General features: G+C 34.3%; 2 protein-coding genes across 5 annotated transcripts in view; one reads left to right on the top strand and one right to left on the bottom strand.

Annotated features, from left to right (window-relative positions):
• The window catches only part of LOC140046332 (heparanase-like), a 35,370-nt gene that overhangs the window by 6,248 nt on the left and 2,662 nt on the right, over window positions 1-26,460 (top strand). The window contains exon 10 of one of the 4 annotated variants that reach the window (XM_072090941.1): window positions 22,752-23,612. The exons of 1 other annotated variant lie outside the window; for it this stretch is intronic. The gene's annotated coding sequence lies outside the window, so the exon portion shown is untranslated. Of the gene's footprint in view, window positions 1-1,905; window positions 2,009-22,602; window positions 22,675-22,751; window positions 23,613-26,460 lie in introns of those variants that run through there. 2 more of the 4 variants (XM_072090940.1, XM_072090937.1) reach the window with 2 other exon arrangements.
• On the bottom strand, window positions 422-25,334 carry LOC140046331 (uncharacterized). The gene is made up of 18 exons (XM_072090936.1): window positions 25,195-25,334; window positions 24,016-24,219; window positions 22,572-22,709; window positions 21,002-21,096; window positions 20,462-20,515; window positions 13,615-13,687; window positions 13,090-13,134; window positions 12,020-12,216; window positions 11,694-11,774; window positions 9,385-9,481; window positions 8,586-8,786; window positions 7,445-7,621; window positions 6,330-6,511; window positions 4,046-4,129; window positions 3,308-3,522; window positions 2,338-2,475; window positions 1,763-2,021; window positions 422-1,137 (listed from the first exon to the last, which is right to left on the bottom strand). The coding sequence occupies exons 2-18, from the start codon at window positions 24,101-24,103 to the stop codon at window positions 1,063-1,065; spliced, it is 2,199 nt and encodes a 732-aa protein (XP_071947037.1). The 5' UTR covers window positions 24,104-24,219; window positions 25,195-25,334; the 3' UTR covers window positions 422-1,062.

Raw genomic sequence — 26,460 nt, 5'->3', positions numbered from 1 at the left:
ATAATTGTAACGTACTATTTTTTTACAAAATGAAATAATACGGCCTTACCACGTTGAAACACCAGTTCTCGTCATATCACCGAAGTTAAGCAACGTTGGGCATGGTAAGAGCTTGGATGGGAGGCCATTTGGTGTGTATATGGAGCTGGGGTCCTATTAGGCATTAGAAATCCGTATTGCTGACTCTTACGGCAGCCCCTGCATCTAGTACCTACCTCAGACGTATTGGACCATGCCTCTCCTCTGGTTAAGGTGCTTACTAGACGAGAGAAGCCCTTGATCAATGATAGGACCAACCAAAGTGCTTTAAACAGTCCTCGTCCATAAGAAGTCACACAACACCAACTATACAAATCGGCACTTTTACCAATTGACTTATAACTGTACTTGCTTATACCAACTAGTAAAATAAATATTTATCAGAAATTTATGTACAGACATCCAGTACTTTATTATTCTTAATACGCATATTGTACAGGTAATACGTATATATACATTTAATTTATTTAAATTTCGAGAGTTGCGCAGTATTTAAATTATCAAATCCCTGATTGTAAAGTGAATAAATAACACTTTTAGCAAAAATAGACAAATTTATCGTTTTCACCATTTAGGCTATATGTACAGAACAATAAAATATCACAAAAGTTCCCTATACTCGTTATAACATAAAGACACTGCATTTAATCTTGATTTGTTGGCAATAAGTAGACTATATTTATTGGATTGTAACATTATTCGTAAATTTCATTGCTGTGACCTTATTAAAAGCATTTAATTTTTACAAGTGAAGATTACCCAAGGGAGGGACAGTGATGTCAACATCGCAACATTGAGTGAGAACGCGACAACAGAATGCAATATGTTTATTATATACAACCCATTTGGTCGAGTAAACCGACTTTAGTAAGGTTTTCGTAACATCGCCCTGTGTTCTTCTCCACTACGTCTACATATGCACATCGCACCAATGTCGTAGTACAGTACCCGTAGCGCATTCGTCGCATTAAATATGTTGAGACGTGACGTCATTCCACTGTTACATTAAAATTAAATTTGGCATTACGTGTATCCAATGTCTTCATAAAATGCCGAATCAGCGCCAACAGCTTTCACCATATTATCTGTAGACACGCTCTGAAAAATAACATGTCATTAACATTACTACATAATATAAAACAAATTTGATTTTACTGTGTATTAATGAGAATTGTATTTTTAGGCCTAAATGTTATTCGCACAGATAGAGTTATATTATATATTAAAACAAAATGAAGGCTAACATACAACATTAAAAGGTAGGATACTAACTTACGGATGTGAACCAATGGAATTAGTTAGGTCACTTTATATAGGTAAAAGTCAGTCCCGTATTCATTCTGAATGTAGGGGAATGAGCTGTTAGGAGCATATTGTCTCGGCATTATGAATTAGGGTAGTATTTTTAACCAGGTACTTATATATACAGCTGAGTGGTCAGGGAATTGAGCCGGGATTTATGATAGCCACTGCAACGCGCTCCTTAAAGCTTGGTTCCCACTAGCGACGTAACGCAACGTAAGGACGTAACGCAACGATGTGATTTGACCAATGTCAAGCGATAGATTATTCGAGCAGTGGCTTGCCATTGGTCAACTCGCTCGCGTTGCGCGTACGTCCCTTGCATTGCGTCTCTAGTGGGAACCACGCTTTAAGACGAATAACCATCGGATTGTGGACGTTTGATAATATGGAGAGGGTTCTATCAAGAATGTCTGCATACCTTTCCAATGGTTCCTTCTGATAGGTGACCCTCAAATCCTTCATAACCCGTTGTCACATCTTCTGATACTGGTGTATAGCTTTTTGCACTAGTACCAAGAGCTAGGTCGTCTTCTAATATTGGTTGTGTATCTCCATCTAAAGGTAACAGGTAATCAACTGCATCCTCTCCGAGCATTGTGTCCAATCGACTAAACAGCTCACTGAACTTAGGCCTTCGTGATGGGGTTGCTGCCCAACATTCCAGCATCATTTGGTACCTGTGAGAAAAAGAGAATGCATTAAATCGAGAATGCTAGGAGGCTAGCGGCTAAGGGATTGAGTAACATGTCACTTATTAACCAAGGCCCATATTTTAGGCCTATGTTGTTAAAATATTCCAACCAAACGAATAGCGGGATCAGACAGAAAAATGTGGTTATTACACGATAAGAAGTCTGAGATAGGGAACATAGGTTGTACTGAATTTAGATAGCAATACTTTAGTTTTTTTAGCATTTGTAGCATGGAGAAAATGTTCCCTGGGAATATTAGACAATGATATTAAATCATCCATAACAATAGTGTGAAACGTACCATTCATTGGAACAATTTTCTGGTTGTTCCATTCTATAGCCTTCCTTTAGTTTCTCGACAACTTCAATGGACTGCATACCTGTATATGGCATTTCTCCCAGAGTTGATATCTCGTACAGAACAATGCCAAAAGACCACCTGCAACATATTGATAGATAAACGTGCTATTTTAAAAATCACTTAATAATAAATAATATATAAAATAATAAATAATCACATTGCTACGTAAAGTATACTGTATATCTTATATTTTGTGTGTTGTTATATTGTGTTACTTTTTCTGACACCTGTCTTAAGCTTGGTTCCCACTAGAACGTAACGCAAGGACGTAAACGCAACGCAAGCGTTTTAACCAATGACAAGCGAAGTTATAGACAGTTAGCAATCACAAGCGAATAAGCCATCGCTTGTGATTGGTCAATTCACTTGCGTTGCGTTACGTCCTTGCGTTGCGTCGCTAGTGGGAATCTTGCATTTAACTTGCATTTAAACATTTATTTACTTTCAATGTCATGGTAACAAAATAAAAGGTGATATATAATATGACAAAGTGACATTGAAAGAAGGCTTGATCAAAAATATAATTTCGGGTTTTCAGCATTGTTATTAATTTTTGTTGAAAGTTTGGAAAGTAAGCAACTGATTACCGGTACGTGATTTAAGATCACGTAATCAGATGTTTCCACTTGTACGTAACGCAAGGATGTAAGCGCCCCCCCCCCCCCACCAAGTAATATGATTCGAAGGCGCGAAAGATCATCCGATCTGTCGCTCTCTGCTCACAATTCATTATGAGGTTTGCCTATGTATGCGGGGAACCTTGCGTTTAACGATCTGTGATTCGAATGAAATATCAATTCTAGTAAATTTAAAATTGACCACTACAACAACCCGGGTCGTGCATCCGGGTTACTTTGGTGACGACATATGCATTTTCCCAAATATTTTGAATGGCAAATTATTAACTTACACGTCACTTTGAATAGTACATATTCCCTGCAAGTTTGTCTCCAAACTGACCCACTTTATAGGCCTCTTGCGATCCGGTGCAAGATGTTTGTAGTCGCTCTGGTAGATGTCATCCGCTAAGCCAAAATCTGAAATTTTTATTGTTAGACCCTTGTCAACTAGGATGTTCCTTGCTGCAAGATCTCCATGGTAGTATCGTGTGCTTGACAAGTAATCCTGTAGTAATTATAAAATGATTAGGCCCTATCCATAAATTTAATTTATCATGTAGAGATGCGATGAAGTGTTAATATAAGGCCAATTTACACAGACGAAAGCGGTAACAGTAAGCAAAGAACCACGTAGCTTGTCCCACGTAGAATCTGTATTTATCCGACCTGAGCGGAAACCGCCCGTCCACACTCCGCGTTGTGTGTATATGGTCATAAAGAATAGATTCTAGCCTATACTTTTATTATCGTTCGTCTGTGTAAATTGGTCTTTATACGTTACGCGTGCGTTGAAACTGTGATAAAAATGATACGGCTTATGCGCGCACAGAATATTATGTAGGGGATACTCATAGCCAGCTATTAATCGTACGTTTCGTACAAAATTACAGATATAACGTTTGAATAAAATCCGTTTTCAATGTCGGCAAGAAATAAACAACTTACAATTTTCAATCTCATCATCAATCATATCGTGAACTGACACATCACATTGAAAAGGCTTAGAATGGAGGATTTGGCTTGCTTACCATGCCACGAGCAATCTGTCGAGCAATCTGTACTTGGTTTTGATAAACCAAATGAAATATAGGATCTTCTAGGGCGTATTTTGCCTGTAAAATCAAATCAATTATTTCTGTTAAGACCAGCTAAAAATACGCCTACGTACATAACGTATTTGTTGACACTTTAATCAATCATTATTGTATGGTATAGGTCTAATTTGGGATTTTAAAATAACAATGCTGCGTCAAACCTGTAATATACACACGAACTAGATGTACGGTTACACCGTATAATATATGCCATAGGCAATAACACGAAATGCAAAGCTCTGTCTACACTATCAAACTTTATGTGACAGAAAAATGTGATGTGCCTATTATGAACACGATGATGTCATACCACTACCATATTTGGGTATATCAGTACCATATTTGGGCACATCATAATTGTTTTGTCAAACTAGTTTGATAGTGTAGACCGAATTTATTCTTGCTGATACTGTATAATATATTCTTTAGCCAGCCTGACAACTGCAGTCAGTTTTCTGCGTAAAATAGTTCCTTTTTTTGTGTCTTTCGTAGACTCGTTCCCCTTTTATTGTCATATGATGTTTACTATATACGTGTAATAGATTAGTTCTTGTTTTCTAATAATATAGGCCTATTAGTGTTTTTATTTAATAGAAATCAGTAATTATATAATCGAATATCAATCGATATCGAAAGTTGATGGTGCTATATTGGAAACCTATAGATCCTAATCTGATTATTGATCAGATGTCTTACAACTCATGTCAAAATATTTAATGGGGTTAAAAATTTAAAACGAAAACATTTAAATAAGACAAGCACATTATAACATTGACATTAATATCGTGTAACGCATTTCTACAATAAAATCATAATCACTGGTACTTTACATTAACATTATATTTTGATATTTCATATATAATTATTGTATCGATTTATTGATTGTAGGATCAATACCTATTTTGGAATTGTTTTAAAACAGCTCATATTTTTGTTGTATATTTTGTTTATATATCGTGCGTGTTTGCTATACATAATATTTATATTTAGACGTTCAAGATCGTTTAAGTATTATTTCCCTGAAATGATCTTTGATTTGACAGAGTGGGACATAATCCTTTCCTAACGAAGACTTATCTGAAAGAGGCTTCAATAGCGTCAGTTACTTAAATGTGACAAAACTCAATTTTCATCCTGATCTCAATTGTGTAAGTGCATAATATACTTTGCAATACCGATACATACATATCTATAATGTCGCTCATGTAACAGTTTTACCTTTAGGTCATGAATTATTTGGCTGCCAGGCTTAGTACATTTTTCAGCTTTGATGTAGATGATTACACAATGTGTTTCGTTAGATTTCTATATGTAAGCTTGTGTTATAGCATAGAGATATTATAGTTATAATATTCACTATAATATCTCTATGGTTATAGGTTCTAGACAACGACTTAATATTAGTAACAATATAAACATATTGGTACACATGGCGTTTCATATGTATAACCCTTGATAGTTCACAAACAAAACTCGAAAGCGACTGGAATTACTAACAAAATAAAAAATACAATAACAGAGACTTAGGGAAAGTATATAGTGTCAAAATAAATATGGTTTAATATTGAAATCAATCATCATCGTATGTAAATATGTGTAGGCCTATTTTAACTACGTTTAACACTGTACAAATCTGTTTGAAGGCCTACCATACAAATGACAGACATTTTTAACACATCACAAATGTACATATTCATAACAGAGAATTTAAATAAAAGTTGGACGAACCCACACAATGACAATAAATGCATAATATGATGCATAGTTTTTATTTTATAATAAATTCCCGATTACCAAAGGCTGGTGAATGCATTTAAAATTATATATTCACTTGGTTAGTTGTTGTTAATAAATGAATTCCGAAGTAAAAATAACAGTACGCGCCTAAAGGTCATAGTAAATTGCATATTATTATATTGTATTATTTTTTCATCGCCAAAATCAAACGAACTATTCAAATTAAGGAGATAATAAAACATACTAAACGACCAATTAACTTACTTACTTTGTGAATAATAACATGTTTATGCCTCTAAGGCGTTTCATAGATCTGACAAGTAATTAATCGTTTTAGTCGTTTTTCGGGTGGCTGTCGGAATGATTAAAAATAAGCCATACATTAAAGCCTGCAACTGTGTCTATAAAAGTCTCTTTTTCGCGTACGCCTTATAGTTCATGAATATTTATAACTATATGTTATATAAATAAAAATGCTTACCTCTCGGCACTTAAGTAAAAAGTGGAACAAGTCTCCGTAATGCATGAATTCTGTTATAAGGTAATATGGCTCATCGCTGGTACAACATCCTAGTATTCCGAGTATATTAGGGTGGCTTCCAATATCAATTATCAATCTGATCTCGTCAAGAAAGTATTCCTTCATTGAACGTGAAACGTGACCTAATGTTTGATGAAAACAATTTGAAAATTATTATTGAAGAACTGTTTTTTAACCAAATAAAGTGTCTTCTTAATTGGTGGTGTCTATTGAATAATGGTGGGTTAGTTTGTCAAAACCGCTCGGTCCTTTAATTCAATTCAATTCAATTCAACTTTATTTCAGACAATTGTCCATGGTATAATACATTACACAAAAAAAAAAGGAGAGAGGACCGAAACTGTTATCTATTGAAATATAGTAGGCCCCTATATAGTTATGACTTAATATTAGTAAAAAGATAAATATTTTGGCACCTAATATGGCGTATATAGTATTTGAGCTTTTTTCAGAAAAAAATTCGGAACGTCGACTGGTGGACTAACATAAAAAAGAGAATAAATACAGACTTGGGGCAAGTCTAAATGAGATACAGTCCGATCCCCTGATTACGGGTGTTCACTGAATAAACTATGTCTCAAAAGAGGCGCTCTACTGCATTTCCTGGTGATGAAAGTGCCATGTTTATCTTGCAAAACATTAGAGGCAATTTAATGATATCTGGTAGTCTGGGTTCCAGACGGAGCTTTAACTTAATATTAGTTAAATAAAAGATATTTTGGCACATATGGCTTTTCATACGTGTACTACTTGAGCTTGAAAAACATCGAAAAGCCTCGAAATAACCACAGACTTGAGGCAAGTCTAGATATCTGGCTATGGCAATAGAAAATATAAGTTGTTGCCCCAAGTCTGTATTTATTGTCTTTTTTAATGTTAGTCCACCAGTCGACGTTTCGATTTTTGTCTGAAAAAAGTACTATACGTATGAAACGCCAACATATTTTGGCACTTATGGCGTTTCATACGTGTACTTTTAAACATCGAAAAGCCTCGAAATAACCACAGACTTGGGGCAAGTTATCTGGCTATGGAAAAAATACAAGTAAGCCTACCTTTTAAACTTTTCACTGCTACCGGGATGTAATCATTTCCACCATCGATACCACAAGCGAAGCCTTTGCACACGACACCAAATTGACCACTTCCGAGCTCCTCCTCAATCTTTAGCATATCGCGATCGAATTCTTTCTTTGCAAATAGTGGGTCCACCTCGCGGTATTCAAAGTAATCTGCAGGAAAAATATTGGAAAAATAGAATTACACACAAACTAAAGGAAACTAATCTAAAGCTCTGTCTACATCATATTTTAGCATATCACACTTTTTTTTGTCGCACTAGTTTGATAGTTAGAGATAGATTGGACAACCTTCTGAAACAATTTTCAATTGTAAGGAAGGTGAATTATTGGAATAAACCCGTTCGGTTTACTGGACTGGAACGGTGATGTTCCGAAGTGGCCCGACACTTCTTTCTAACTTACTCCCTTCACACTAGACTAGAGATACTATGTTCAATAGACCATAAACCCAGTCAGAGGAACACTGTTATGCGCGATTTGAACGATTTGCGCAATTTAAAATTGCGCAAAGAATTCTTGCGCAATTTGAAATTGCGCAAGGATTTTCTTGCGCAATATTAAATTGCGCAATCAACTTGCGCAATTTCAAATTGCGCTGCACAATTTGTAAATAGATAGTTCTTGCGCAATATGACACCTTTGCGCAATTTGAAAACGAACTGTTTGTTATTTTTATTATTGTACTCATTTGTACTGATATTTGAATTGAAATGATTATATTACTATTGGTATTTATTTATGCCTTCTCCTCATATTATGTGTGAATATGGTATTTTATAGAACCATTGGGAATTCGAGATTTTTTTTATTCGGAAAAAAAAATTCGGGAGGGAGGCTCCCGGGAGGGTAAGGAAAAGCGATATTATCTTCAATTTTGAATCATTCTAGAAATTACTAAAAAAATATGGGTGTGCATGATTTCACAATCTGTCGAAAAACCTTGCGCAATTTGCAGATTACTTGCGCAATTTAATACGTTGCTTGCGCAATTTGAAACACATGTTTCAATTCAAATTGCGCAATTTCAAATTGCGCAAATCGTTCAAATCGCGCATAACAACACCATTAAAATAATAAATAGCGATTCCTACAACCGCTTATTAACCGCACTTACCATGTTTAGACTTGATAAACATATCGTCTGGTTCCCGCTTAAATTGCGGTATTGTTTCCTTTCTTCTTTGTCTCCGAGTATAAAATCCAAGAAAAATAACTACCGTAGCAAACAGTATAGCTCCGATGAGAACTGGTATAACTAAAGTGTAGTATATACTTAGACTCTCAATTGTGGTGTCCTTATGTCCGAAATTTGTATCTATTTAAAAATTTAAAAAGTCCTCTATTCATCTTGAAACTCCGTCAGAAATAATTGTAACGGTTACTAAATTATTACTTTACTATTTTAATATTAAAGTTAGTCTGATGAATAAACTTGAGAACAGTAGCCTATTTATGACTTTTTTGAACATCTAACATAGACCCTAATTCGAGAGAAGGTTTTCCATTTCATTGTATTACATTAAAAAAAGAAAAGAAGAAGAAGAAGGAAAAAAAAGAAAGAAAATAACAAAAAGCAAAAGAAAAGATTAAAAAAAATCCAAAAGACTGGTTAACCAAAAGGCGAAATGGATCACTGTCAAGTGGCTCACCAAAATGGAAATTGGTCTTGTACAAATAATATCATAGGCGGATCCAGTGAAAATCCCACCAAACCAAATTATAATACAATTAGGACACTCAATTCACAATTTGATTTCACCATTTTTACGTCCTTCCTCTATCCCCTCCATTTAAAAATCCTGCATCCACAACTGCAGGTACACATTTTTTTTTTGGGTGGAAATGCCTGGGGTATTTTCAAAAGAGTTCTCCAGAATTCAAGATAACCTGTTTTAAGAAGAAGGTACACTTACTGATTTCTTCAATAAGAAAATCACTGAGATTGAAATAGACAATTGATTCTATACTATCTCTTAGAAGTGTTTCATTGATGTCTGCTTGCGCTACTACCTGGAAATAAACAAAAACAAAATAGGAATTAAAAAAACCTGCTGATTAATAAGTAAGTTAAAACCCCTGAATAGGGACTGCTAAGTAAGTTTCTAGGTCAATACTAATTTTACTAAAAGCAAAATGGTGATGAAAGGAAAATCCAAGGTTGAAGTTGTTTTTCAAAATTCATATATCCAGGTTCTGATTGTAGCATGGGCCGAATTCTCTATATAAATTGTAACCGAATAATTAATATTTTTATTTAGAGGGTTAAAGTTAGATCTCCACCTCAAAAACAAAATTACAACCACAATTATTTTATCTAACAACCCAATACATCCAATAAATATTGGCATATGATTTCCCGGAGACAGTCGAGGAATATACCCAAACAGGAAATCTTATCGTCAACTATTTTTCAAAAGCCAATAATCAAAATATCTCATTAAGACAACGAAAATAAATCGTGTATTTAATCAGCAATTTAAATTGGATTTCTATTATTGATGTAATGGATCAGACTGCAGTGTATTGAAGAATGAATGCATTTTTTAGTTCAGATGCACTACAGGATAATTATGTAGAATCTTTAATTAGCTATTATGTAATTGCAGAAAGTGAATTTCTCATTTCCTTGTCATGATTAATGTTAAATTAGATTAGAATATACCATACACAGGGATAAAACGCACTCTAAAGAACCTAGTACATCTTTCGAGACGAGTAGGGGGTTATCCCGGTGTATTAGTACATTACAGCCACTGATCATAACTGGGCTCTCTGGGAGACCAGTCTTTGACTGAAGAGGTTACCCAGTATAAATATATATTTCAATCAATCAATTAATCAATACGGGGCAAAACATGATTTAATAATATACCATCGTGTAGCATCCGAATATAGTAAGACAAAATAAAAGTGGTTACCGTAGGCCTAAACGAAGGGAAAATATATAATGCTGAATTAAATGTTAATGTCAAACCATAATAATGGTTTGTCCACCATAGAATATAGCTTCCACTCATATTTTGTCAATCTTACCTCTAAAGCTCTATCTACTATCAAACTTTATGTGACAAAAAGTGTGATGTGCCCATATGGACACGATGACATCACATCACTACCAGATTTTGTCACGTCACACTTTGTTTGTCAAACTAGTTTGACAGTGTAAACAGAGCTTTATGATCGGAATGTATAGTTGGTTGGTGTTGTGCGCTCATAGAAAACAATGTTTGTATATGTAACGTAATAAGTGTATAATATAAGTATATCCAAAGGCAAATTACTGGGAAAAAAAGACAATTCGGTGGGGGCTGCATATCAATTAAACAAGCAGAAAGCTATTATCACAATGGCAAAGTAAAACGGCCAGAAGGAAGTGTCAAGCTTTCGAAAAATAACTTGTTTTTTTTGTCAGGAATGGGAATATTTAGGAAAGAAATATAAGAAATATAAAGCAGACAAGATTTGTATGAGTTTGTTAGAAAGTGTCACACCAATCAAAGTTTGAAATTTTAGAAACATTCCAAAATAAATAAATAATAATAGTTCATTCTTATATAGCGCATATAAGCAAGCTCTCAATGCGCTGAACATTATTACCCCAGTCATTTCCTGATCAAACACCTATATGGAAACATACTCCCATATATGCAGCTAGTAATCAGCGCAAAGTTGTGTCTTGATCTAAATGCTATAATATATATAACATAATGCATAGCCTGAGTGTCCTTGAAATACATGGTTTCCAATATCAAATCTAATCCTAGATTTCGAATAAAGTATATGATAGATTCACATTCGGCATTCAAAAAACATTAATTAATCTTAAACATGTAACCGTATATTAAATTATTAAAATGGAATTTGAATTTGGCTTTCGTATTGTGTTAACTTTTCACCTCAAATTAGATTTCATTAACCCATACATGTCGAATTTAAGCCACACTTAACCGAATTAACGAGCCGACTTACATGGCATCGTTAATTTTGTCATGAGCTATATAGATACTTAAGCTATATAGATACTTAAGCTACATAGATACTTAAGCTTACTCCACAATACTCGGTTCGATAATCGTAAAAGCTATTTCGGACATTGTAACATTAAATAGAATCGTGGAAGGTATTTAGAAACCGAAGTTAAGAAGTGTGTAGGATAATAATTAGACTTTTAAATAGAAATCGGATAAAGTTTGGATCAATAAAAAAATACCATTTCACTTACCGTCAGATAGTATGAAGTTTCTTGTGTCATTAAATCCGTAGTCATACTAAAGTACTCTCGCTCTGTTACATCGTAAAATACCTGGAAAAGAACGGAATAATTTATATAGGCCTAAACATTTTAATTAATTTAATTCTTTATTAATACTTCAAAACATATTTGATTAAGAAAAACGTCAAGAAGAAAAGCAATCAAACAAACAAAAAAAGGGGAAAAAAGAAAATAAAGAAGTAAAGAGATAAAGAGTATAGAGTATAGGCCTAATTCCTTTTCCACTGTAAATAGCTTTTTAAATGGACCTTTTCTTTAAAATATACACCACATACCTCGTCGAGAGTTTCGGGCTCGGGACTAAGAAAATCTTGAGTAGTTGAGTCTATAATTGTAGCTCTATATGAATGTAATGCCGCCTGGCTGTTAATACTTGCTGGTGGGTACATAGAAACCCACGTAGTGTGTGATCTTTGTGACATTGTGATGTTTTCTATACGTACATCAATGGGCGCACTAACGTATTGCGCATCTATGGCATAAATACATAATTGAAAAACAGTTACTGTACTTCTGTTATGTCTAATTATTGTCGTGTTTTTCAGTTTCCAACTAATAATAATAATAATAATAGTCTGTTCTTATAAAGCGCATATAAGCAAGCTCTCAATGCGCTTTACATCAAAAATAAAAGGAGGAAATGTAAAATTAATGAAAAGCTTGTTGGAAAAGGAATGTCTTGAGTTGAGTCTTAAATAAATTAAGGGAAGTACACTGTCTGATTGTGATCGGTAGGAAGTTCCACAAAGTTGGCGCTGCCACTCCAAAAGCTCTCTGACCGTAGGTAGATGTCCTTGGAACCACAAGTAGGCACTGGGAACCGGACCTAAGATATTTAGTTGGCTGGTAACTCTGCACAAGCTCAGATAGGTAGCCAGCCGTCAACTTGTGCTGAGCTTTGTAGGCCAGGATCAACACCTTGTACTGTATCCGTTGTTATACAATGTATTATTATTATTTGTCGTAGTATATTATGTATTACTCTAATCTTCACTCTTCTTTTTTTTCTCGAAAATTTAAACGAAAAACAATTCAGGATTATTAATACAATTACATTATATGCTATTTGTATAATTAACGGTGATTAGATATGGTCAATAGAAAAGTTCAATTATTTAAGGAATCCGTATGTACCATGAACGAGGTAAAACTTGTCTTGATAGGAGTGTCCCCTGAACAGAGGTCCAATTTAGTGAAAACATATATTTCCCCTCATTAATTTAGCAGGAAAGTGTCCCCCTACTAGAGGTGACCATAAATAAGAGTGTCCCAAACGAGGTTCTATTTAATTGTAGTTCTGATTCCATCAGTTAATGCTTATTATTGAATTTGATAATAAATTTACCTTGCGTCATACAAAAATGTCGATCTTTAGTTTCTTGATAACAATCTATGACAAAATAAATGATTAATTTTAACAGAATCAAAGTTTTGTTATTTGAATATTCATTAGTGGAATATCAATGTTAAGCATAAAGATTCAACAAAATATTAAATATACAGGAGAATCATAATAAATTAATTTTATTAATGTTAGCAACATTTAAAAAACAACGCATAACTATGCAAAGGAATGACGAGATTGGAGAACCACTGTTTGTATAAAGCTCTGTCTACACTATCAAAGTTTATGTGACAAACAAATGCCCATATATGGACATGATGATATATCACTATCATATTTGGACATATTACTACCAAATTTGGGCATATCACTACCATATTTGGGTACATCACTACCATATTTGAGCACATCACTACCATATTTGGGCATATCACTACCATATTTGGGCTCATCACACTTTTTTTACTTTAATTGCCTTAATTTGCGTCATTAATTCAGATACGAGTGTTACAATCCATTACTTACCAACACCATTAAATTGTATAACACCATCGTTTAAAAAAGATTTCTTGTCAAGTTCTTTGCTTGCCAAGTAAAACTATACAGAAAGAAACGGTTGAAAAAAGAAATAAAAAATCATCATCACATCGGTATTATACTAAATAAATTAAATCGATGTCAATGCAAATAAATAGAGCCATACGATTTGAAAAGCACGGCCACATTCCTAACAAATGCCAATTTTGATTGGATTTTTTATATTTTGCTATTTTACCGCAAGTCTTTTCTTGCTAATTTTGTACCAATATAGATGCACTGAATATGTTTAGATAACATGCAGGTATAGTATAAAACCTACTCCATATAATGAGAGCGAAATTCATGTTTCAATTTGTTTCGAAGCGTTTAAAAAATGACTTCCCTGACGTTATTTGGAGTTTCATATTATGATATTTAAAGATATTGTCCCCCAAAAACATGAACAAAGAAGATGGATAAAATCAGACCATTTTGCAGTTTTAATAAATGTATTCACTTCTGTAGGGAAAACAAATTATTTCACTTATATAAAAAGACAAAATAAACGGTTAATTCTAACCAAAAACCATTGTCTGACAATTTAAATATTTTTTGCTTTAAATTGCATTTTTTAAGGTAAACATTTTTTATTTCCGATACAGTTTTTGGTCAAAGTGAATACTACTATTACATTACTGTCACGAACTCCTCTCACGTATGTTTCCGAGCGGTTGAAAATACTTTAGGAACTCCCTTGTGACATAAAAGTATACACACAAAATCCACAAAGTTGTAAAATAACTCAAAAACAAAGCTTTAATTTCAATCAACTTCAACCTTTAACAATCCAGTAAGCACTTTAAACAACAGCTTCACAATGACTTTACAATATAACATCCAACCTCTAATCCAACAACCTTACAATAGTTTACATCCCTTTATATACAAGATGCTCCTATCCTTCTAGATCATTCTTTATACTTCTCATTATTACATGATTACAGTTTCTATTAATAGCACTTCTGGAATGTTCTTGATTGTTCTTATTAATTATACATGGTTTATTAAATCAAAACATCTTATTCTAGAATGTTCATGTAAATACTATGTTACTCTATATGTTAGGGAATGGTAATTTATTACACTCCCCCCTCTTTCTGAGCTCAAAACTCTTTCTTGGAGTTTTGAGGGGAAAGTATACACGGACGTGGCAAAATATAACATTTTCGACCTAGAAACCCTGTTGAATATAAATTCAAACTACATTACGTGAAAACCAAATTCTCATTACAAACAAAATGTAAGAAACAAGTAACTTATAAACATTAAAACCTATTTTGTCTATTTGTAAAGTAACCCTTGCTTTAAGTTAATGGTTTTCGTGACAATCCGTCAGCATTACCATTAGAAATACCCCTTCTATGTACAACAGTAAAGCAATAAGGTTGTAAATCAAGACTCCATCTAGTTAGTCTTTTGTTTGTCTCTTTCATTTCAACCAACCATTTGAGTGGTTGATGGTCAGTAACTATCTTAAATTTTCTGCCTAGTAGATAATATCGCAGACTTTCGACAGCCCATTTTATAGCTAAACACTCTTTCTCTATAGTTGCATAATTCTGTTCCCTTGGGAACATCTTACGACTAAGATACAATACTGGATGGTCAGTACCATCAGGACCTAGTTGACTAAGTACTGCACCTAACCCTCGATCTGACGCATCTGTTTGCAGTATAAACTCTGCATTAAAATCTGGGTTTCGTAACACAGGGTCTGAACATAATGCCTGTTTTAACTTTACAAGTGCATCTTCGCACTCAGGCGTCCATTTGATTTTATCTGGATGTTTTTTCCCCGTCAGATCAGTTAGAGGTGCTGCAATGTCAGCATAATTAGGAATAAACTTTCGGTAGTATCCTGTCAGGCCAAGAAAAGATTTAACATCCTTCTTAGTTTTAGGTTTTTCCCATTGTACTACCGCTTCTACCTTAGTCTTTTGAGGACGTATCATTCCCTCTCCAACTACATACCCTAAATAATGCACTTTACTATGTGCGAAACTACATTTTGCAGGTTTGACTGTCAGATTAGCTTGCTTGAGGGTCCGAAAAATGTCCCTAAGATGATGGATATGACTTTCCCAGTCTGGACTAAATATTACCAGATCATCCATATAAGCTGCTGCTTTCTTGCGCAACAGTTGATCCATCATTCTTTGAAACGTTGCAGGAGCCCCATGCAAGCCAAATGGTAAATACTTAAATTGGTACAAACCCATTGGTGTTGAAAAAGCAGTATATGGTTTTGACCGTTCAGTTAATGGAACCTGCCAGTAACCTTTACATAAATCTAACTTTGTTATAAATTTAGCAGGACCAACCCTGCCTATTATTTCATCTATTCGAGGCATTGGATATGCATCAAACTTGCTCAAGCTATTCACTTTTTTGTAATTTACGCAAAAGCGAGCTGTACCGTCCGGCTTTGGTACCATGATATAAGGAGAGGACCAGGGACTGTGAGACTCTTCTATTACCCCAAGTTCCAACATAGATTCTATCTCTTCTTTTACTTTGCCTAACTTAGCCTGAGGAATTGGATAAGCTCTTAATCTAACTGGGTGTACCCCTAGGTTCATTTCAATATCATGCTTTATTACAGTAGTTTTCCCTGGCTTATCCTGTAACACTGAATCAAATTCAGAAAACACCTCCGCTAAATCTGAAAGCTGAGATTCATCTAATCCTTCACCAGAATCTAAGGTTAAATTGGAACTAGAAATATTTGACCAAGAAATGTCCTTATCCTGACCCTCGTCTCGTCCAGTTACATCATTTATAGCCAGCATAACCTCAATAGTTCTACGATGAAATTGTTTTAAAAGATTTATGTGGTAGACTTTTGACTTTTTCCGTTTATCATTAGTTTCCACCTCATAGTTTACTGGACCTAGTTTCCTTAAAACCTTGTAAGGACCTTGCCATTTTGCCTCTAATGCATCGTTACTAGATGGTAAGAGTAATAGGACTTCATCACCTGGACTAAATTCTCTACAAACAGATTTCTGATCATATTTTTGTTTTTGCCTTGTTTGGGATAGTTCAATGTTTTCCTGGACTAGATCTTTCATTGAAGTTAACCTATCTCTCATTTTAACAACGTGTGAAACCACACTTTGAGGACCTGTCACCGTGCCTGTCCACATTTCTTTCATTATATCAAGTGGACCTCGTACCTTCCAACCATACAATAATTCAAATGGAGAGAACCCAGTTGACTCCTGCGGTACCTCCCTATAAGCAAATAATAGGTACGGAAGCAATTTATCCCATTCTCTGGGATCATCCTGAACAAATTTTCTAATCATAGCCTTGAGGGTGCCATTAAATCTTTCCACTAATCCATCGGTTTGTGGATGGTAGGGAGAAGTAGTCAAGCCCTTAATTGAAAGTAAATTATAAACTTGACTCAACAACTTAGAGGTAAAGTTAGAGCCTTGATCGGTTAAAATTTCTGTTGGTACCCCTACCCTAGAAAATAATTTAATCAACTCATCCGCTATCTTTGGAGCTTCAATACTTCTCAGTGGGATAGCCTCCGGATATCGAGTTGCATAATCACATATAACCAAGACATATTTATTTCCTGTCTTACTCCGTGCTAGTGGACCAACAATGTCCATAGCGATTCGGCGGAATGGTTCACTGATTATTGGCATAGGAATCATCGGGGCCTTCAATTTAGTTTTATACTTTGAAGTTTTCTGACAATTTTCACAAGTGTTGCAATATTCGGTCACATCCTTTCTAATACCAGGCCAAAAGAATCTCTGCTTTATCCTATCTAATGTCTTTTTCCTACCTAAATGACCTGCCAAAGGAATATCATGTGAGACTTTCAATACACTATTACGGCAAGGATATGGAACTACTAATTGCTCTATTGGTTCTGTCTGGTGTTTAGTGAAAACCTGCCTAAATAAAATTCCATCCTTACAGACTATCTTTATAGTGTCATCATCTTTCTGTACTAACATCTGTTCTCGAAGTGAAATTAAAGTTCTATCCTTAACCTGATAATCGTTAATTTTATCTCTGCCAATATCTAAAATGTCTAATTCACTATCTTGGCTAGACTGAGCCTGAGCTTCCTTTGTTTTTGCAAACTCTTTCCTAACTTTTCGTTTCTCACTTCTAGTTTTATGAACTGTTTCCTTGGGAGGGTTGTCACTGAGTAGTTGGTCATCTAAATGTCCAAATTCTTCTTGAAAATTAACCACATCATCTAACTGACGTGAAATAACCCCAGAACCTTTTTCCGAATTTAATTCGTTTTCCTCTCTTAGTTTTTCTTTTCTAGCATGATCTCTAGTGGCAACAAAACTATGCCTATCATGATTCTTATTCCCCTTCCTTAATAAGTCTCCAAATTTAGGAAAGTCCCTACCAAGAATTACATCTCTTGGTAAATCGCTGCAAACGCCAACCAACAAATTATGGTCTTCGTTATTAACCTTAATATTGACGAATGCAGTAGGATAGGCTTGGACATGGTCATGGACGCATCTGCATGTAATTTTAGCTTGCTCCGCGCGATTAATTTTCTTAGCCGCTACTAAATCAGAATGAACAAGTGTCATATCACATCCAGAGTCTATCAAAATTTCACAATCACATCCTTCAACTAGGCCTCTACAAATGTAAGGTGTACATGGTTTTGAAACAGTATCTGTCTTTGTCGACAAAAAGCCATCCTTACTTCGACAAAATCGTTCTATGTGGCCTACTTTTTTGCACCGTCTACAAACGAGAGGTTGTCTAGCGTCAGATTGTGATTTATGAAAGTTATCAGGGGGATTATTATTACCCTTACTGTCAACTTCAGGAGTGCCTTTCACTGTTTTCTCCTGGTTGTTTCTATTTTCGTGTTTTCTATTTTGAAACTTTTTCTCAAAATCGATACCGGTACCTTTTCTAGCTTGAAAATAATTATCTGCTAATTCTGCAGCATTTAATCCAGAATCTGGTTTATGTTCTTTAACCCAAATTTGTACCCCTGTGGGCATAATATCTATCAATTGCTCTAAAATAACAGTTTCAGCTAAATCATCTTTGCTTTTATCAGCAGGCCTAGCCCACTTAGTAAATAAGTCTTTCAACCTAACATACACTTCTCTATAACTTTCTTCACTTTTCTTTTTAATTGACCTAAACCTTTGTCTATATGTCTCTTCAGTTATGTCATACCTTTGTAATATTGCTTTCTTCACTATGTCGTACTGGTTACTTTCTGTCACTGGTAATGATGCATAGGCTGCTCTTGCTTTGCCTGTCAAATGTGGTATCAGTTTTACTACCCAGTGTTCTTTTCGCCACTCATAGGTGTTAGCAATTCGTTCAAACGTAGTGAGATAATTTTCAATATCATCACTATCAGAAAGTTTTGCAATCTGAACTTCCTTCAATCTCATTATATCTTTTAATCGTTTCTCCTCACTGTCCTTTTGCTTATCCATTAACGCCATTACCAATGCTTGCTGTTTCTCTATATCGTCCCTACGTAAACGTTCTTGTTTTTCCATATCTTCTTTGCGTTGTTCCATCATCTGCTGCATCATAAGATTCTGTTGTTGCATTTGTTGCTGCATCATTAGATTCTGCTGTTGCATTTGTTGCTGCATCAACAACAAAACATCTTTTGAAGATGAGTCAGCCCCTGTAGGGTTATGTCCACTGGTTGGTACAGACTCTTCTGCCTGTTGTTCAGGTTGTAATGACTGAACCGATTCTACCTCAGAATCAGATTCATCGCCGCCGCTGTATTCTCTACCGGATCTTGTTGTTGATTGTTTATCAGCCATATTTTAAATCTGGATGAGGGTCTTGTTACTAGTTAATCGTAGTTACCGAGACGTTCACAAGTCTACTGTTCCAAATAAATAATGTAGTGTTCTTAAAACAATGTTTGTGTACTTAGGATTAAACAAAACGTAGCACCACGGCTTCCGACGTAAACATATCTCAGTATCGTAAGAACCGCTTTCACAAAATATCAATAAAGTACAGTTGATCCTAAAACAGCCACCAATCTATGGCAAAATACAGTAGATCAAACTGCTACCACAAAATATCACAACCGTAGATAAATACACAGTTAAGTCGAACAGTAGATCGAAATAACCGCTGCCACCAAATTATGTCACGAACTCCTCTCACGTATGTTTCCGAGCGGTTGAAAATACTTTAGGAACTCCCTTGTGACATAAAAGTATACACACAAAATCCACAAAGTTGTAAAATAACTCAAAAACAAAGCTTTAATTTCAATCAACCTTTAACAACCCAGTAAGCACTTTAAACAACAGCTTCACAATGACTTTACAATATAACATCCAACCTCTAATCCAACAACCTTACAATAGTTTACATCCCTTTATATACAAGATGCTCCTATCCTTCTAGATCATTCTTTATACTTCTCATTATTACATGATTACAGTTTCTATTAATAGCACTTCTGGAATGTTCTTGATTGTTCTTATTAATTATACATGGTTTATTAAATCAAAACATCTTATTCTAGAATGTTCATGTAAATACTATGTTACTCTATATGTTAGGGAATGGTAATTTATTACAATTACATTAAAATGGCATATTAAAAAAAATGAAAAAAAAAAATATTTTTTTAGGGCAACAAAACAGTTCATTTATTAATTTAGTAAATATATTAATAAACAGATTTATAATTGGATTATTCGTATTTTGTGCAATTTAAAAATAAAAGAGAAATTAGTTATGAACTATTTCTATTATTAACGATATAATGTAAATGCATAAATCAAGTACTTACCCTAATTTCGTAGTCATAATTGAATTTGATTTGGATCTCTGTTTCTCTTTTGTTCTGAAAAGGAGTTTTATTTATAATTATTATAAATATTATTTATATTATTTATATCTATAAACTATGAACACATGTAACTAGACGAATTTCAATTTATAATTCGAATAATTCATATGTTTCCAGTTTTCTTTTAAAAAGGTCATTTTTAATATTTAAAAGTTCATTTATGGTATTCCTAATATTTGTTTTTCTGAAAAAAAAGATCCCTATTTTGACATCTTTAAATAGACATTTCTAATATAATCTTTTTTAGTATTTTTGTTAACCACTTGCTTAAAGTATCAAGTCAACAAACACGTCACGTAACAAATTAACATTTCAATTTTGCATCTAATCAATGAAAGCAATTACTACCAATTACCTAGATTAAATCTCACAGTTTTGAATACTTTTTTATTCCCGCGAGCGTATTATATTAAAACTTAATCATATATCTTTGGCTTAATCAGCTTAAGGTGCTCCGCGTAATAAATGCAGTGTATTTACCGTGTAGTGCAGTCCACTTTCACTCAGGTTACATGCTCGTAAGGTATCTATCTGTTCGCCAACAACGCCAGTATAAACAGCATAACCATCAAAATCTAAGGTTATAAACATATTTAAATACACATTATTTATATCTCGGCATTAAACAAATAGAACATCAGGTTAGATATTGACAATTTTTGTTTTTGTAATTATGAACCATTACTTTCCAGCAACACATTTATTGCTTCATAAATACAGCAATGGCCATAAAATGCAACCGTTTTATGTTTGAGCATTAAAACTTCAATTTTGGTTAAACATATTTTGATATTCAAATTGTCTGCCAGCCAATCACGTTGTCGTTAATGTAGAACAATGTACTTAATATGAGAGATATAATAGTAAACCAAACCAAAACAAAGACGCAATATCAAACACGCAATATCAAACACGCAATATCGGAGACGCAATATCGGACACGCAATATTAAACACGCAATATCGGAGACGCAATATTAAACACGCAATATCGGAGACGCAATATCGGACACGCAATATCGGACACGCAATATTAAACACGCAATATCGGAGACGCAATATGAAACACGCAATATCAAACACGCAATATCGGAGACCCAATATTACCCACGCAATATCGGAGACCCAATATCAAACACGCAATATCCAACACGCAATATAGGAGACGCAATATCGGACACGCAATATCGGACACGCAATATCGGACACGCAATATCGGACACGCAATATCGGACACGCAATATCGGACACGCAATATCGGAGACACAATATCTGAGACGCAATATTGGAGACGAAATATCAAACACGCAATATCGGAGACGCAATATCAAACATGACCACATGAATTAGAGCTTTATAAACATCAATACACAGAATGATTGAACATTTCCGAACACATCCGTGTGACGTCAGAAACGCATAGATCGAAACAAACCTTTGCGGCTATACATCTGCTACTTATTATTGTTATAATAATTTTTGACTTTTATTTTATAATATTTCAACATTCAATATTTAACGAGGTTGGTCCATCCAGCCGAAGCTGATCATTAGGTGCTATCAGTGAATGATGACTATTATTTTCAACACAATTATAGACGATATAATAATATATAGTTTAATCATGGACGAATTTCCTCCATGGTTTAATGTTTTGAGTAATTTACTACCGTACATGATTAAAGTATCAATTCTATCATTCTGATTGAAATTGTTATCATTTTTGATGTTAACAAATTGCTGCTTTTATGATGTTTTCATTTAAGTGCTTTGTAATGAAGGAAATTCAAAGAAAACAACTTTTTATCTTTTTTGTTATGCTATAAAAAGATTGTTTTCATTTTCCTGAAGTTAAATTATTTGCCTATATATTCCTTAGTGCCCATTTTTCAAATTCCAAATCTCCGAAACTATGCTTCTGAGATTCTTCCCTCTTCATTCTTTTTTCTCTCTTTGTACTATGCTTATTTATGTATGTTTATGAATGTGTATGATGAATGGAAGGAAAGAAAGAAAGATTCACTCTTTGATTTTCAATTATGTGACAGTACCTAATGACGAAATTTGTCTATTCCAACTTAGGTGGAGAATCAACGAATACGTCACATGTTCCCCTTCTTTTGTGTCGTCGTCTATCGTTTCGTGGGACACATTCACATTCTCGTTATTTGGTTCCATCTTAAATGCATCTGTTACAAAAAGTTAAATAATATTACATATTTTTTTTAAAGAAATAATGGTCACTTATGATAAATGATGAGGCGTATGAAGATAATGACATTCATCTATCTATTCAATAAGATACATTTTAGGATTTGCAGATCAAACTATTGTGACGTGCCCAAATATGGTGGTGATATGCTTAAATATGGTAGTGATATGACATCATGTCCATAATGATATGGGCACATCATAATTTGATTGTGTAGATAGAGATTTAGGATGATAGGGATCAATGATAACATTTTCGTCATAAAACAAGAAATTAGAAAAGTTTTCATTTTAGAATTATACGTGATAACTATTTATGCTGACTTTGATAAAAATGATATTTAAAAAAAATCCAATCAATTGATGACGTCATTATTATTAAATACAATAAAATCATTGTATCGTCACGATATTATTGCACTCACTAATCATGACGTCATTTTATAATACAAAATATATTATCAGATATTAAAAACAAAATGGCCAAGAGAGTATTATTATTTAGATATTCTCTTGTGTATTGTATATAGTATTATGATTATGGGAAAGTACTTAATAGGTATTGTCAATGAAGTGGATGAAATTTGTTGCTCAGGGTCAATTAAAAGCAGTCTTGACATGAGAGCTAAGTACCAGTGACAAATAGAATGTTACAAGTGCCTCAAACGTTGTTTAATTTAGAGTCCAATGTTAATGGCAATATTATGTAAGTTTGAATTATATCTGTCTCTTGCGGCTGTAGTTTTGTTTGGCCAAACATCAGGGAACTTTTGCTTGAGTAAAAATACCTTGTGTTTTGTGTTAATATTGTTATAATGGTTCAGTAGTATAGTCCGAAAAAAAAAATGTAACTTTACTAATACTATCTGTTTATGATTGTCGGCGATTTAAGATTATTAAATGTTGTGTTTTTTTTAACCACAAGTATGTAATACTATACGTAATATACATATAATTTCTTTAAAAGTGTGATGTGCCCAAATATGGTACTGATACACCCACATATGGTAGTGGTATGACAAATCATGTCCATATGGGCACATCACATGTCACATAAAATTTGATAGTGTAAACAGAGCTTATAGGCCTAGTAGGGATATTATTAGTAGTAGAAATGGGCCCAATGGTGTCGAATAATAAATTATGTTCCTCTTTTAGTGCCTCAGTTAGGCCTACTGGGGTGGTAGAGAGAAGTGTTATAACAGATCGGTGCCTCTTGTAGTTGAATAATAGTATTGATATTAATGATAATATATAATATAAATAATAATAATATAAACTTACTCCAAAGCCATTCGCTTGGGCATTGAGCTTGAATTCGATTCATGAATAACGTCACAAAGAACACGATTCCTAACCGTTGAAATTTCATCTCGTTGTCCAGTGCCAAGAAACACTGAAACCATACGTTCTTAACAGATTGATTTATAATCGGAAGTTGTCCAAGCGGTGTCGGAAACAGTATATCCAAGTATTTTTCAGAGCACACTATAAAACAATAATGATACGATGATAAGATATAAAGAGACAATCAAACTCATACCAAACAGTCTACGTTTCATTAAGTTACAAGATACAAGAAACTTTATTTGTCTGAGTTACAGAGGTATGGCCCTTAATTTTCTTATGCATCAGATGCCATCCCGTCCCCAGAGAAGGGCATCGACCAGACTAAACCCACCCAACCCCAAGAGAAGGCCATCGACCAGACTAAATCTACTCCGCCACCAGAGAAGGCCATCGACCATACTTAATCTACCCCGCCACCAGAGAAGGCCATCGACCAGACTAAATCTACCCCACCCCCAGAGAAGGGCATCGACCAGACTAAACCCACCCCACCCCCAGAAAAGGGCATCGACCAGACTAAATCTACCCCACCCCCAGAGAAGGGCATCGACCAGACTAAACCTCTTCCATACAATAAGCCAAACACTCCCACACTAGGCCTACACTATCTTTCTATTACTTCTAAATGTGGGTCTAACTCGCGATCCCATTCCTGGAATCACTATAGAAAATTACTCATAATCATCATCTGAATTTAAATGTATTTCGAAATAAGTTTGTTTCTCAATTCGCATACAGTTATATAGATCAAGTTTATTATACATTGTTTCTAAAACGCGATCAACTTTTTCCTGGAATCACTTTATGGAAAATTACTCATAATCATCATATTTGTCTGAATTTAAATGTATTTCGAATTTAGTTTGTTTCTCAATTCGTACATCTATAGATCAAGTTGTATGACTGTATAATTTGCTATAAACCAGAATAAAACACAATAGTCAAAGCCATTTGGGATTGATACATATACACAAAATATGATGGACAAACAGACAGACCGACAGCAGAAATTCAGAAGGATGATTACTAAGTTTGATTAGTAGTTAGTTAATTAATAGTGAAAACATTTTCCTCTGGTGAACTACATATCAATACGAAAACAAATTACATTACCTTGCAGTTAGCGCCCATCGTTCCAACTTACTATTTCCATAATGTATACGATAAAATAACAAAATATTGTCCGTACTGGCGCACTCCATAAACCAAATATATCACGTGGACATCCGGATGTCCTCTCTTGAGAGGTACTCCAAATGAAGTGATCGGCAGACGATTGCGATACTACAAAATAAAAGATTTCCGCGCAGAATTAGTGACATACAGTGACGTCATAATACGTAGTCAATTAGTACTATTTGCTAGCTTCACAGTATAACGAATGTAGAAACAAATAGACATTGGCGACAGACTGGAGATGATTATTGAACGTTCAACATGAGTTGATAGTACTTTTAACAACTTAGTAAAACAAGAACAATCGTAACACCGATGTACATTTAAAATGATACTATTAATAATATTATTTTATTGCTAAGGTTTTCTATTTCGTAATCGTAGCATATTATAAATTTCATATAACTGTTAACAAACTGTTTACCATTTTCTCCCCATTGCTCATACACATGACGAAGACCAGTTAATAAATATTAATTTCAGCGCTTGACTCACCGTTTTTTTTATAGTAGATTGAATTTTGAGCAAATATTATACTAATGAATTTAGTTTATGCGCATTTACTAAATATAGAGATAAAGTTCTTCAAGCCTGATTCCCACTTTGACACAACGCAATGACGTATCCTTAACGTAAGTGAGTTGACCAATCACAAGAGATAGAACAGATGATACTTGCTTCATGATTGGTCAAATTACAATTATTAATTATCTGATCTGATCCAACCAGAACCATCGTACGAAGCTCTGATTACACTATCTAATAGTTTGACAACAAAAGTGTGATGTGCCCAAATATGGTAGTGATATGCCCAAATATGGTAGTGATATGATTTCATCGTGTCCATATATGGGCACATCACATCTTTGTTGTCGCATAAAGTTTGATACCCCTGCGCGTACTGTCAAAATAATATGTAAACGCATGTCAAATATACGTCCATGAAAACCAAAAAGCCCGGAGCTTTATTGTGTCATGGGACGTTAAGCATTAATGTGGGAGTTATACCTGTCAAGTGTGGTATTAAAAGTGAAGAGCTGACAAAAAGAGAGAGAGAGAGAGATGAGGTGAACTTGTGTGTGTTTGTGTTGATTCATGATAGCATGTAACCTGATCTATGTTTTAGTAATATTTTGCAGTAAATAATAGGATTTGTATGAATAATGTTTCATCTTTATGCGCATAATGCTCGTATATCGCAGT

This window comes from Antedon mediterranea, chromosome 4, assembly GCF_964355755.1.
Source record: "Antedon mediterranea chromosome 4, ecAntMedi1.1, whole genome shotgun sequence".
In the NCBI taxonomy this organism is placed as follows: domain Eukaryota; kingdom Metazoa; phylum Echinodermata; class Crinoidea; order Comatulida; family Antedonidae; genus Antedon; species Antedon mediterranea.
Note: the sequence above shows the minus strand (reverse complement) of the source record. Positions and strands in the feature narration are given on the sequence as shown.